The 15,782-nt window shown below is 36.9% G+C and overlaps 1 protein-coding gene across 1 annotated transcript in view; it reads right to left on the bottom strand.

The window, feature by feature from the left end:
- The window catches only part of BANK1 (B cell scaffold protein with ankyrin repeats 1), a 393,466-nt gene extending 378,086 nt beyond the window's left edge, over positions 1-15,380 (bottom strand). Inside the window, exon 1 of the mRNA XM_072624985.1 lies at positions 15,124-15,380. Coding sequence (XP_072481086.1) covers positions 15,124-15,136 — 13 coding nt within the window. The 5' untranslated portion in view covers positions 15,137-15,380. The remainder of the gene's footprint in view (positions 1-15,123) is intronic.
- Between the last annotated feature and the right edge of the window lie 402 nt (positions 15,381-15,782).

Here is a 15,782-nt window from a genome sequence, read left to right as displayed (position 1 = left end):
GACTGTCACTCAGGACTGAGATACAGGTCAGTGGTTCAAGTCCTGTGGGGGTTTTAGGCTGAGGAGTCCCAAAATGGACACTGTGCCTCAGCAACCCGTCACTGCCCTGGGGCTGCTGGGGCCTGACCTAGCTCCCTTCTTACATAGGTGAATGTGCTTTCTCACTGACCTTTGAAGCTACCTTTGGCATTTGTGAGTTGAGGGATCTGGGAACTGCAACTTCTGCCAGGGATTTCGTCCACCCTGATGCCTGCTCTGGTTCTGTCCTTGTCTCATGATGCTTTGAAGGCCAGGCTGTGCTCTGCTCTCTGTCTGGTGCAATAGACCTTTCCTGTCAGCCTTCCAGGCTCTATTAGGCTGGAAATTCCTTTCACTCTGTCATTTTGTGGCTTCTGGTGCTCTAGAATTTGTTTAAAGTCATTTTTATCAGTCTTTTATGGATTATGGGAGAGGGTTTCTACAGGTCTATCCTTTTGCCCCACCATCTTGGCTCCATCCCACCCCTCCCCCCCAAGAATCTCTCGCTCTTTCTAATTGCTCTTTCTTGCCACTGAAACTTCACTGATACACTGAATGTCTCCAACAAAATTCCCTACATGAAGTTAAACTGAGCTTTATAGACACAAAAAGAGGAAAAAGGTGGTACTCCCAGCTATCATTTTAAATGATTTCAGATGTATATCCTTATGATGAGCTCACAATTAGCCCTGACAATCACCAGGGTAAAGTGTGACTGTCCATTACTCTGTACTTGTATGCAATCTCCCCTCCAAACACACACACACACTGACACACTTTCACTTTACCTCTTTCTAAACTGTCACTGTTCTTGCTGTTGGTTTGGAAACAGGAAAAAAGAACAGAAAAAAATAAGATAAACATAATTTCTGATCTCCAAACCTACAAATAAAATTTTTAGTCAAGATTTCAAATATCATGATCTTAAAATTGTTATTAAACAATTATCCTAATTGAGTAAAATGGAATGATTCTCAGTGCCTATCATTACAGTATGAAAATATATCAAGAAGATATTACATAAGTTAAGATTTCCTTGGGCAACTTTTTAAAGATAATCAGGATCCATCTGGATCATTATACTCGATCCTTCCATAAAAGTCTGTCTAATTTGAAGAAGGCAAGCAAAATTGTTGATTGAATATTTAATTATCACTATCCATAATATTCTAGCTGAATGTAGATTAAGTATACAATTATTATAGAATGAAAATTTTGATTATATGGCAATTTATAGCTTGCCTTTGATTATATAAAGTGAAAGTAATGACATTTATATAATGCTTTCAGCATTGCAAAATTTTTAAGGAATATTAACCAATTTTGTCTCATAACAACTCTAGGAATTTGGTGCTGTTATTATCCACATTTGATATATGAGAAAACTGAGGCAGACAATGGTTAATTTCTTAATCAATGTCACAGATCTAGTCAATGTATGAAGCTTGACTTGAACTCAGTTATTCAGGATTCCAGGTCCAGTCCTTTCTCCATTATGCCACATAACCACCTATATTTTTGCTCATATCTAAGACTTATTTAATATCAAATCCCAGGTCAGGAATATAACTTCCCTTAAGGGAAAACACTCTCTGAAATCTTTTCGATAATTTCTAAGAATACATTACAACAGAAAAGTATGGACCACTTGTAATCAAAATTCTATACCAGAGGTGGGGAAACTTCAGTATCAAGGCCACATGTGTCCCTCTAGGTCCTCAAGTGCAGCCCTTTGACTGAATCCAACCTTCACAGAACAAATCCCCTTAATGAAAGAATTTGTTCTGTAAAACTTGGACATAATCTAAAGGCCACACCCAAATTCTAGGCTATTGAGATTCAGATAACAAAAATTAGAAATGCACTTACACAAATAGAATCTTCAACATAATTATATTTAAATTTTGTTTCAGTTAAAATACTTTATTTTCTTTCCTTCCCACTTCTCAAAAAGAAAAATAAAATTCTTGTAATAAATTTGCAAAATAAAATAAAACAAATTTTCATGTTGGATAAGTCCAAAAAAAGTTTCATTTTAGATATTAAGTTTACTTGAAATACTTTGACAACATCAACTGTTTCAGACAATGATATAAGGGAAACATTATTAAGGTGACCACTGAGAGATCTAAGGGAAAAGAAGAGAGATAGAAACAATACATGTTATATAGTGAAATATACACCTGACTCTGGTTCTTTCAAGATTTCCCACAAAAATAAGACTGATTCATGTTCTGATTATGTACCAAAAAATTCTTACAAAGGAGAGAATCAAAGATTTTAAAAGTAGCACAGCTATTTAGAGGTCATCTTTATTTCAATATGCTGGACATTGTTATGATAGGTTTCTATATTCTTTTAAAATTATATCACCAGATGATTGATAGGGTAGATTTAAGCACAAAACAATGCTTTTTTACAGTCACAAAATGCCTGATTTTATAAGCACATCAGTTATGTGTTTTAAAATATCTGTTCAATCCTTAAAAGACACTGATTTCTTCTTTTCACTGTTTATAGCTTTTTTAATATGTACTTCTATAGTTTCCAACTAAGTCAATGAAATTCAAACCAGATCAGATATTCTTTTACATATTTTTTGAACCTATATTTTCCAATTAATTCTTAGTAAGTATAAGAATGAATTTACTGAGAAACAAGTATTTGGAAAGAGAATTTAAATATAGAAAGCACAGTGTATTCAACTTCAAAAAACTATATTAAGAAGCTTTAGATTTTACTTCTGCTTGTGGCTGGGCATGTACATATGATTAGAAATGGCTTGCTTATTTCCAACTGATAACTTAATTCTGAAGTCTGGATGTTTTCAGGTAAAGGGGTATTGAGGAAATGGATTTCTGATGTCTTTTCTGACACTCCTAGGACTGCAGGTTCTTGAAAAAGTGAATGCCATGCTCAAATTTGTACTTTAGAAAGATTATTAAGTTGCATGAAGGGAAGGGACAAAATGGAATATTAAGGCTCCATCTGGGAGGTAATTACTTTAGTCCAGATAGGAAGAGAGGAGGTTCTGAACTTAGGACAGTGGCAGAGTATGTAGAGAGAATGGGACAGAAGTGAGATGTCGTGGAAGAAGAACCTACATGACTTGGCAAATGATTCAATAGGAAGAGTGATGGTGAGGGAGGAGTGAAGGATACAAGGGAGGTTGAAACCTGGAAATCTAAAAGAAATAGAGCACTCTGAATCAAAGTAAGGAAGTTTAGATAGGGATGGGGGGGATAAGGTGCTTATGGAACAAGAGTGATCAGTTCCATTTTGGACATAGTGACTTTAAGATGTCTATGGGAAACCAAATGAAGATGCCCCACAAACATTTAATGTGGAACTGGAACAAAAGAGGGAGTAGGTTTGATTCAGGGCATCATCTACAAAGTGATGATAACTGACCTTAGTATTACACACAGAGATATGAAGAGGGTTTAGTAAACAATCTTATGGATCACCAGTGGTTAAGAGGTGGAACATGGATGATGTTCCAGAAAAGAAGACTGGAAGGAAGAGAAATAAGAGAGTGTAATAGAAGTTGGAGAAGTAAAGGCAAAATGCAGAAGTTGATTTGTTATGTAAGAGACTATGAAGGAAAAGTGATACATAGGAAATTAAATTTCAATTTTTAATAATTATTCATGCTACTTGGTTGGTTGGGTCTTCTGTTGCTAGTTAAATATGGTGAAGTAGCTGCTAGTAAAATATCAGGGGAAGTGGAAGTCCTTCAGTGTTAACATACTCTACCCTCCCATCTCTTTTGTTCTATTGCCATCATCCTTGTCTGCATGCTGCCATGGCTCTAGGCACTCATCACTACCCACTCAGGATGATGGTGATGAAGCTTGGACTCAGGTGATGGCAAAGAGCCAGAACCCTCTCAGACTGGAAGAAGATCAAAGCAGAAGCTAATCTACTGACTTAACCGAGTCAAAGAAGTGAATGCCCAAGTAGTCTAATTACCATAGTTGGTATGGGAGAAGGGATGGGGGAGAAGTATGAAAGAAGTAAGTGGAAGAAAGAATGGCATTCCTATTTTTTTTTTTACTTTGCCCTTCTTCTTATTTTATTTTTCTTCTGTACTTAATAAGCAGCAGAGAATATTTCCACATGCACAGTGGATCAAAAGATGATTGTATCCAAACTGTGAATCTCTATTATATATATATATATATATATATATATATATATATATATATATATATATATATATATATATATATATATATATATATATATACATACATACATACATATATATATATATATACATACATATATATATATATATATACATACATATATAAGTATTTAATAAATTCAACTTCTTACTTTGTCTCTTTTTTTGGCAGAATTGTATGTGATATCCAAAATTCCTTTGTAAAGTTTGAGATGATATTTTTAAATAATCTGCTTACCATGAGTATACTTTTATATATTTACAAGCTTTAAGTTATAACTTCAATTTAAAAAAAAAAGTTAAATTTACTAGGGTGGAATAGAACTAGGAAAAGAAACTGTCAAATTAAGATTTGTCACTGTATCCTTGGTTAGATTTCATTGGGGGGTTTCAAGTACAAGTGTTTGGAAACATTTTTTGGAAAGATTTTTTTCTTTCTTTCTCTTTCAATTTTTCTTCTTGGCATTATCACATAGGTTCTTTGCGAGCCTGAATCTGACAAACTGTTCCACAGAAGGTATTGCAAAGAACGTTCTTGTTCTATCATTTGTTTAGGTACCAAAGTGCTTGTGCCAGATAACACACATAATTTTTTTTTTACAAGGACCTGCTCTTGACTTTTCTTGACCATCTAAAGAAATCTCAGAGCTTCGTTCTTTCCTGTACAACTTCATCTAAAGCATCTATTTAGAAGCATCTAGCTAATCATTTTACTCACTACACTGGCAGTCTTTGTCATTTGGTCTCCTGTTCCAAGGTCAGAAGCATATTTCTCCATTTCAGTAGCAGATATCAAAGTTTAAACAAATCTTTTATACTTATATACTTTAATTGTTCACAGTTTCAAAGAGTCTGATTTTACTGTTTCTTCATCCTCCTAGTTCTTCAGATCATTAAAATATTCCAATTTTTTTCCTTGACAAAATATTTGAAGCAATCCATACTGGAAAGTTTGCAGTGTTTCTTGCAGTTTTGCTTAACAAATTGAGCAACTTCAAGGCCAATGGCAACATGGAATCTGGGTCCAGCAGTTCTAGCAATTCATCACTTTCAAGGCAACCATGAAGGATTGACAAAGAGCACTGAACAACATTGCCACTATGGTTACCTGGCTCCACTCGTGTGCCTCAGCCTTTTACTTGAAAAGCAATCCTGCTTGGATGTGTCTTACTTTTAATCTTCCTTCTGTTCTCTCCTGAACACTTTAATGACTCACCTTTCTATTCTTTTTATTTTGGCAACATTATTCCTAGTCCCCCAAATTCTAATGAAATCCCTCTTCAAATGAAATTAAAAAAGAAGCAAAAAACTGAAAATAAATAGGCATAGTAAATTCACATTTCAGCCAAGTTTAAAAATATACATCTCCTTCCACACTTGATTTCATCACCTCTGTCAAGAGGTAGATGATTCGTTTCATCATTGTTCCTCAAGAGTTATGGTTAGTCATTTAATTGATCAGAATTTTTAAATTTTTCAATGCTTTTCTTCCTTTGTTGTAACTATTGTCATTGTATAAATTATCTTCCTGTCACTTCCCTCTGCATCCATTCATACAGGTTTTAATGACAGGAATTCTTATGGAGCCACGTTGAATTGCTCATAATAGCTTATATACCAGCTCCTCCTTTTGTTTTTGGGTAAACTCAGGAATCAAGAGGATCAGACCTTCTAGGCAGGAGAATTTGGAAGTTAAGGACAAAAGACACCAGACGCTGATAGGATGGCTACTTCCACTTATCCCACTTTTTGTCAGTATATTCAGACTTTCTTGTGTTACTCTGATGGTTCCTGGTTCTGGCTCCAACTCTTGCCAAGCCTTCTATCCATCCAAGGGATCAACCTAGATAACTAAGGTTGAAGCCAACCAATTGGAGCCTATTTCTTAGAAGCAGAGCAACAAGATATTCCCTTGCTTCCTTCCGAGGTGTACAGCTTATTTCACATAGGGAAGTTTCAAGATTGAGTACCTTCTGCCATTCTCATCCACACAAATCCTTGCTAACCTTGGCTTGGGTAAGAAGGATATTGGAGCCACAACTGAAAAGTGTATGTCTGTCTCTGATTTTCCCAAACCCTGGTAGAAGAATGAAGCCTGTTCTACCACTCTCCATGTTTGATTCACTCCATATAGACTATAACTGCTCCCTCACGACTACTGCCCTCTAAATTTGTCATGTCTAGGGAAAAGTTCAAATTTCCTCAGTGTAATTATAACTCTCTCAATAAAAAAAAATGGGCGGTCCACATTGCAATATTCTGACACACAGGAAACAGCAGAGTAAACAGTGAATAAAACATGGTCCCATAACACTAACTATTTTACCTCTCTAATGTAATTATCACATGTCAATATGATGGCTGGTTTTCTATACCAATGAAATCACAGATTTAGTCCCTATCCCTATCCCATTCTATGTAAGAATACCTTACTGATGAAATAGCATTAAAGAAAACATCCTTCAGCTTTCTCTCAAGTCAATAAATCAATTAACAAGCATTTATATGACCTTACTGCATTCAAGACACTGCTAGATTGTAGGGACCCAATATCCTACTCAGGGTAAAATACAAAATATCTACATATAAGTAAATACAGGAAACAAATAAACAAGAGAGGCTGAGCAGTGTAGTGTACAGATGTCTGGCTTTTAAGTCAGTTTGAAGAAAAGTCTGGGTACAAGTATCATCCCCGACACATGCTACCTGACTGACATTCAGCAAGTCACTTAATCAATGTTAAAGGCAATGTTTTTATAGATTACTCAGCAGCAGAGGGCATATGTGTATTGGTAAAAGAAAGTCCCCTCATGTGGAAGTACTCTATATCAATTAAAGCATAGATCTAGTCTTTAACCATAACCTTGTGTACAAAAATGTATTCATTAATGAGAGGGGCAGCTAGGTGGTGCAGGGGGTAGAGTACCAGTGCAGGAGTCAGGAGGACCTGAGTTCATATCTCACTTCAGACACTTGACACTCACTAGCTGTGTGATCTTGGGCAAGTCACTTAACCCCAATTGCCTCATCCTGGGTCAACTCCAGTCATCCTGATGAATATCTGGTCACTGGATTCAGATGGCTCTGGACGAGAAGTGAGGCTGGTGACCTGCACAACCCTCTCTCACTCAAAATAAAGTCAAGTGCAAGTCATGTCATTATTTCTTCTTTGGCAATGAAGGACAAACACACAAACACATTAATGAGAACAAGAAATTAAAACTTGGGAAATCCAGAAACATCTCTTGAAGAAAGTGGTTCTTGAGTCTCTTAAAGTGAGTTAGAGATCCCAAAAGCTTAGGAGAGAACACATTCGAAGCATTGGAGACATGTTTTGTGCAAAGGCAAAATGACTAGAGATGAAATATAATGCATCTAGGTGAGTTTGGCTGGAGCAGAGAGTGCATAGGAGTTAAGGGGACGTACATGAAGGCAGCAGTATTTAATCATTCCACAAAGGTAAGTTGGAACCAGACTATTAAGGGCACAGAATGACAAATTAAGGCAATTGTATTTTAATTAAAAGACTCTGAAGCTTTTGAAGCAAAGGAGTGACATGGTTACATTTGCATATTGGGAGTATCAGTTTAGCAGTCTGATGAAAGGTGAGTTGGAGAGCGGAAAGACCAGAAACAAGGAGGTTGTTTCAACCATCCAATCAAGAAGTTTTGGGTCCCTGTCAATAGAAAGAAGTAAATGAATGCAAAAGATGTGGAAGAGGTGGAACAGATAAACTTAGCAACCAATTCAACATAGAAAATGACTTGAACGGTAGTAGTCTCAATAGAAATAAAGGGGTCAGAAGGAGATTTGGGTTTGCATTGGAAGATAATGAGTTCTATTTGTAAATGCTGATTTGGAGTTGCACACATAACACTTAGGTATCTATCACCTGTTAAGCACGTAATGGTTGTAACAGTTGGTGATGGGGGTTTAGATCTCAGGAGAGAGACAAGAACTGAAGATGCATATTTGGGAGACATTTACAGAGAGACTGCAGTTGTATTTGCTTCCATCTTTTCAATTCTTCATTATTTTTTGTGGGTTTTGATTTTCTCTTTGTTTTTTTGTGTGCTTTTTTGTTGTTGTTGTTTGGTTTGGTTTTCAATTCTTGCTGCTTCAGTTTGGACTCCAAGACTAGGACTTTTTAAAATAAAATCATTAATGATTACTCTACAATTCTTATTCTTGCAGTTATTTACTTTGAGAATTGGGAATGGGGCTTAGAGGTCACCAACATTCATTGCACAGAAGTGAAAACTGAAGAACATAGCAGCTAAGTTATATGTGTGGAACCATAGCATTATAGCCTTAAAGGTGGGATTGACTTTAGAATTCATCTGGTACAACTACCTCCTTTTACAGGTAATGGCAATAGGGGCCACAAAGGTTACATAACAAGTCAGACAGTTGATAAACATTTATTAAGTACTTACTATGTGCCAGGCACTTAGCTAAGCACTGGGGATAAAAATACGAAAAAAAGAAAGATAGTCTTTGCCTTCAGCTCAGAACATCTCATTTCTAACCTGACTTTACCATGTTGAAACTTTCTTAACTTTGTACTTTAGGAAGCTTATAGTTGGGAAAGCCTCATCGCCTTAGTACTCCACTGCATCATCACCATCTGTCCCTCTGATTGGAGGGCGGAGTCATGAACTTCAAAACCTCCATTGATTCCAATCCTGGCTTTGCCACTTGCAGCCTGTGTGATTTTGGGTAAGGCTCTTCTCTCTGGACCTCAGTTTTTTCACCCATAAAACAAGAGATTGGTCTAGATGTCCTACCTGTAAATTTAATAGGCAATACATACCTGACAAATATATTCAATGGCACTTACTCAACTTCAGAATAACACTACTTGCCATGTCCATTCAGATTGATACCAATCCATTGATACTGTATATAAAATACTCTTAATGACTTATCTTTTACGAGGTCTATCTTCATGTGCCAGAAAACTGCAATAATGACTAGTGCGTTTCGGTGCTGTGATTCCTCCTTACCTTATTCATTAAGACAAATTTCCTAACTTCTTGCCTATTTTTGCCTCTGCACAGAAGTCAGATGTTTCAAGGAATGGAGAGAATATTCAACTCCCTAAGCCAACTGTGGTTTGATCCAGACCACTAAGGAGATCCTCATATCAAGTCATGGAAAATAAGGAAGAGTGAAAAATACCAAGGATATATGAAAGTTTTTATTTAATTATGCACTAATTCTTTTTGTTTATGCATTCCTCTATTTTTCTCCCACTTTTATTCTCACTCTTACTCTTTTATTGTTTGCCCGCTGCCTCTCAGAGCAGTACATAGGTTCTTAATAGGGCAGACTTTCAATTGTTGACTTTGCGTCCTTAGTATTTAGCCTTGCATAAGGCATAGCTTGTGGAATTGAATTATTGAATAATTACCAACTTCCTACAAAGCACTGAAACATTAATCTCTGAATTCATTACTTTCCCACTAACATTGGTACCCTCAAAATCCTTACAGGAAGGACTATAAGCATCCTGGAAAACACTGATTAAGGTTCTAGTCCCATAGATTAAAGACCCCAAATATTTTTCATGAGATTAGGGCTGGTCAGCCTGGTTCAAAGGACATCATGATCTGGAAATCAAAGACATGACACTGCTGTATCCCAGCATACGGGCTTCTAATAAATGAACATATTATGGAATTAGTTTTTTATGACATTTCATTGACAAGTTTCAGCTGATTTTAATCTAATAATGGTAAGTATGAAAACAGATAGCATTAATATAGTACCTACTTTGTGCTGGCACCGTGCTAAGTGCTTGAAAAATATCATCTTATTTTATACTCTTAGCAACCTTGGAAAGTAGGTAATGTTATTATTCCCCCAGTTCATAGTTGAGACTAGCAATATGTTGTATACAAGGGATACACTTGAAACAGGAAGATACACACAGCATTAGAATAAAGGACTGATAAGTAATCTAATATACTTCAACTGAGGTAAAAAAAAAAAAAAAGGCAGGAGTAACAATTATGACCTCAGACCAATATTTTTGTATTTCTTCTCCCATTTGTCCAATTATGCTTTTTAAGGAATTTTCCCCTTGAGTGAATTTTTTTGCGACTCTTTAGCCATGTGGTATATTTTATAAGGTATTATTTAATTCAATACTTTTTTATGCTTCCAATATAAAGCTGTTGACTTTTTTCATGATTTTATTATGTCACTCTCATTTATTTTCCAAGTTTTTCCTCTGCCTCTCACATTTGAGTTTTAAAATCCTTTCTGACCTCTTTAAAAAGGTATTTTTGGGGCCTGAGATCATTTTACATTTTTCTTTGAGGCTTTGGACATAGCAGTTTTGACTCTGTTGTCTTTCAAGCTTGTGTTTTGATCTGCCCTATCATTGTAGTAACTTTCTATGGTCAAGTTTGTCATTTCCTTCTCTAGCTCATTTTACATATAAGGAAACTGAGGCAAATAGGGCTCAATGACTTGCCCAAAGTCACACAGCCCAGTATGAGTCAGAGACAGGATTTAAACCCAAGTCAAGTTGGCTTTGAGGCCAGTTCTCTAGACATTATATCGTTAAGTGCCTTTACTTATAGAGTAAAAATCCACTAAATCCAATTGAATTACAATCTGTTAAAGAGAAAAACAAGTATACACTAGAGAACCTTCAGACAATTTTAGTGTCAATGGTATAATTTATCACTTTTTGTGGCCTTATAACAAATTCTTTTGTACCTTCCTGAGGTATGCCATGACTGAGAAACATTCAGTATAACACAGGATTTGTTCTTCAGAAGAAAATTAAGTGATACACATCCTTTTTTCATATAATAGGATATAAAAATGGAATTTAATCCACAGGTTCTATTATTATTTTTAATTGGATCTTCTGCCAAGAATCACTCATGTTCTTCTTATTATTATTAAAAGCAGAAGCAGTACAAGCAAAAAAAAAACTGAATAAAGTGGTTGTTTGGTTTTTGTTGCTTTTAGCTATAGCACCCTTCCTCATAATACCTTCGGTAGCATTCTTCATTCTTATCTCTGGAAATGTGGTTGGTCACTGTTTTGATCAGAGTTTCTAAGTCTTTCCAAGCTATTTTTTTTTTACTATGTTATTATCATTGTATAAGTTCTACTCCAAGTCCAAGTGTTCTATGCATTTTCTTGTGCAAGTTTTTCCAGGTTTCTCTGAAGCCTTCCCTTTTGTCATGTCTAATTGTATTTTTTATATGTTTGAAATATATCCAGGAACAGCACAATTTCCTACAAACCCTCCCTACCTGAAATATCTCAGCCCTCCATCAAAAGTTGCAAAGTGTCCCTTATTTTGAAGAAAAAATTCTCTTTTGACATTTGACAAGGATTTTCTTTTAATGATTATAATTCCTAGTAGATTTTCTTTTCTCATCATAGTGATCTGATGACTTTCTCCCAGGCCTCCTTAATCCCTCAGTTACTAGTGCTCCCCACCTCCATTACCTTGTGTGTGTGTGTGTGTGTGTGTGTGACATATACACACATATATACACATATACTCTGCGAATAAAATACAAGCTACATAAGGTCAAGGATTATTTCCTTTTCCTGATTATGTTCTCATAGTCTGTCACAGTACCTGGCACATAGTTGTTGTTCTATCACTTAAAGCATGTCCAGCTCTTTGTGGTCCTATTTGGGATTTTCTTGGCAAAGATAGTGGAATGGTTTGGCATTTCCTTCACCAGATCATAGTAGGCACTTTGGAAATGCTTGTTGATTTGCTAGAATAACTGAAAAGTTACCAATCAAGCTTAGGCTCAGTGACCTTTTTCCTAAAATCTCTCCCTCAAAAGCGTTAAACATAAAGGCAGGCTCAGAAACATAATGCCATCCTTTACAAATATATTTGACACTATATATACATGGAAGTGTTGATTAAAAATCAGCAACATATTAGAAACAATAATGAACTATTTAAGAAAGACTGTATTTCTTATTTTGTAATTGTATTACAGGATTGTTTTTGCATAAGTTGAAAGGACTGTTGATTGATGATGGAAGACAAAATAATTCTCAGACTGACCTTTATTAAAAAAAATAAGTATAATTCAGACTACTTCTGAAGCAAGGTCAAAATCTCTCAAAAGTCTCAGAAGAAGAATATAAGTAATGAATTCATTTAAATAAATTATCTACTAAGAGAATATAGGATTCAAATAAGGAATTCTGTATTAATATTCAGCATACAGCTCATATGAGAATGTTTAGCCAAAGTACCAGCCAAATAAGGAAGTTACTAAAGCAGCTAACTTATCACTGTACTGAGAGAGAGGGAGGGAGGAAAAAATACATAGAAGTGATGTAAGTAACACAAAATCAAATTTGGCTCAATCCCTCCATGACTTTTTGAAAGATTGATGTTCAATTGCACCCCATTCTTTGTGACCTCCATTTGAGATTTTCCTGGAAAAAAAAAGATACTGGAGTGGTCTACCACTTCCATCTCCAGCTCATTTTAAAGATGAAGCAACTGAGGCACATAGGGTAAAGTGACTTGCCCAGGGTCACACAGATAGTAAGTGTCTAAGGTCAAATTTGAATTAAAGTCCTCCTGACTCAAAGCCTGTCACACTATCAACCGTTGCAACTCCTAGCTACCCAAGTTAAATTATACTTCATTTTTTTTTTTAGCAAGTTTCTAAGGCAGAGTAAAGCTCAAGGTTCCAAGCTATGGCCACTCATCAGGATGTCTTGCTCTGGTCCCAGCATGGCAAAGTCATAGAAAGTTTCAAAGAATTACAACTTGTATTTAAACAAGTTTTATATTTTATTCCATTTTTCATTTCAACAAAACTTGGTTAGATACAGCTATGGGATATTACAGACAAAATGTTGGTCCTGGTGTCCTGAGTTCAAATCCTAACCAAAGTCACTTACTAACTAGGACAACTTACTGGATGGACCAAGTCACTGACTGCACTTCTTTGGGACTGGATTTTTCCATCTAAAAAACTGGGATAATAACAACCCCTACCTCACAAGGCTATTATAGAGACCATCATATATAAGGTAACACATATAAAGTGCTGTATAAATCTTAAAGCACCATACAAATAAATACGAGCTGTCATTATTACTTATTTTCCATCTTTCCATGAAGGGATTAGATTACCTGGCCTCTGAGATCTCTTCCAGCCTTAGATGTATGATCCTATCAAATGTTTCAATTAAAAGAAAAGAACAATCTTCCACCTACTTTTAATATTTATAAAGTATTCTTAAAAACTAACCAAGGAAGTTAAAAAGCAAAATCAAATATTTTCAACCCCAAATGGGTAGAAAGCTCTAGTGACAAAAACCTAGAAAATTAATTTCTTCAGAAAGAAATGGTTGCTTTTCATAACAAAGTGTTTCTTTGGGCTTCTTAATCCCAGAACATATTTGTCTCAGTCAAGCTATGTGCACAAATTATAAACTAGTTGGTGCCCCAGAAATCATTAGAGAGCATGAGAAATCTCAGTAAGGCAGGACTGGCAGGTCTCTGGAGAAACAGATTTCTTCTTACTGATGCCCTAGGCAGCCCTCAAGGGGGACAACACCCCATTTGTGTGTAAAGGACAGCTATCACTAGTCTTTGCACAGATTTATAAGCATGTTACAAATATCCTCATCTAATACCCAAATCTAATTCACATGTTGACTTTGTTTGCTTTTAACTTATTTTCATGAAGATACATGTCCTCTTCCTCCCATAATTTCCAACCAGGTTGAAGAAATTGTTTAGAGCCTCAGAGCACTGAAAATAAGCTGTGGGCAATGACCTTTTTGAATTTAAGCTGTATCTCTTCCCTTGTTTTAAATTACTTCTTTACCAAAAATCTGGAAGAGGGAAGAAAATTTATTTATATGATTCTCTCCTGCCATCAGCAAAAACACAGATTTTCTCCAACAAGCGAAGAGAGAGAGAGAGAGAGAGAGACAGAGAGAGAGAGAGAGAGAGAGAGAGAGAGAGAGAGAGAGAGAGAGAGAGAGAGAGAGAGAGAGAGAGAAGACAGAAGGGAGAGGAGAGAGGGAGAGACAGAGGGAGTTACCTCCTTTATAGCATGTATTTAGGTATTTATGAGGAAAGGAAAGGTCTAGAATCAACTCAAATGCCTCATAACTCTCCATAAATCATTCTAGAATTATAGAGGATTTCTTGGAGATCAGAGTAACACTGGCAGTCTGTTGTATATGTATCAGAACCAATCAATGGACCACCCAGCATTTATAAAGAGTCTACACTGTGGTTGGTGCTAAGAGGATCAAAGCTCGGGTTCGAATAAGATTTGCTAGATCACTTCTAAGACCTCCTGATCAAAGGCTGAAATGAATATCCTAAGGCAACGTCAAGATGTGGAAACTGAGACTAAGATAAATTTCATGACTTGCACAAGGTTATCCAGAGAGCCAAAAGGGTAGTGAAATAATGAATGAGAAAGAAAATATTAAACATTTATTCTCCGCTAAGTACTACTGTACGAGTTTTTAACCTTTTATCATGCCATGGACCCGTTCTCTGAGTAATATTTTTAGATATATAAAACAAAATACTTAGGGTGACAAAAGAATCCAAGTATAGTGATTTTTTTTTAATGTCAACAACCTCAGATTAAGAACCATTGCACTAGGGCGTAGTCATTATTTGAATCCAGACCTCTTAACTACAAATTGTCCATTTTCCACTGAGTCTTGAAGCAAGGGCTGAAAGCGGGGTGGGGGGAGGGAGGGAAAGACTCTGGGCTATGCTGGGGGAGATGAGACAGAGCTTCAGGCGAGTGTCAGAAGCTTAGACCAAGGTCCCAGTTTCCCAATAGATGGCCAGTGATCCCCAGCTATCCCTAACCCCGACGGAGCAAGCTTTCCACTACGTGCGCTCTCAGGAGAGCCCAAGAACCCACCTGAGGGCTCCATGCTGCTGCCGGGGTTTCTCTTGAAGCAGAGCAGAGCGCAGAGCTGTGCTGCGCTGGAGAGGTGTTAAAGGAGCGAGAACCTTGTGCAGTCTCTCCTGGAGCCGTGGGAACCGAAGGAGCGGACGGTGAGAGCGGCCTGAAGAGCGCTACTTTGTGCGTTCAGATCCGCTGCCCTGCACTCCTCCCCCAGCCACGGCGTGGTGGGGGTGCCCTGGCCGGCCGCCGGCTTCTCCGGAAGCCCAACCCCAGAGCTCCGGCCCTTCTCAGATCCCCTGCGTCTCTCTTTTTGCAGAAGTGAAACTGCCCCCCAACCTGACCAGGCATCCTACACCTCCCACTCAAAACTCCTTCCTCCTTCTCTCTTCCTTCCACAGGTTTCTCCTTTCTCTGTTTTACTCTTCTGCACTTGGGTCATCTTTCTATATTAACTAATGTGTCTTCCTGTCTTCTGCACCAAGCTGTAGTTGAAGGAGGGAACCTAAGAGTCCTGGGACCTGAACTCGATTTCAGACTCTTGTCATTTATTATTTGTATTACCTTGGGCAAGTCATTTCACTCATTCGGGCCTCAGTTTCATTATCTAAAAAGTGAGGCTACTTAGAATAGGCCCCTTCCAATTGTAGAATTTATCAAGTTTCTGTGAGTAC

Source organism: Notamacropus eugenii, chromosome 7 (genome assembly GCF_028372415.1).
Source record: "Notamacropus eugenii isolate mMacEug1 chromosome 7, mMacEug1.pri_v2, whole genome shotgun sequence".
Lineage (NCBI taxonomy): Eukaryota > Metazoa > Chordata > Mammalia > Diprotodontia > Macropodidae > Notamacropus > Notamacropus eugenii.
The sequence above is the reverse complement of the archived record's forward strand: the minus strand, read 5'-3'. Positions and strand labels throughout refer to the sequence as shown.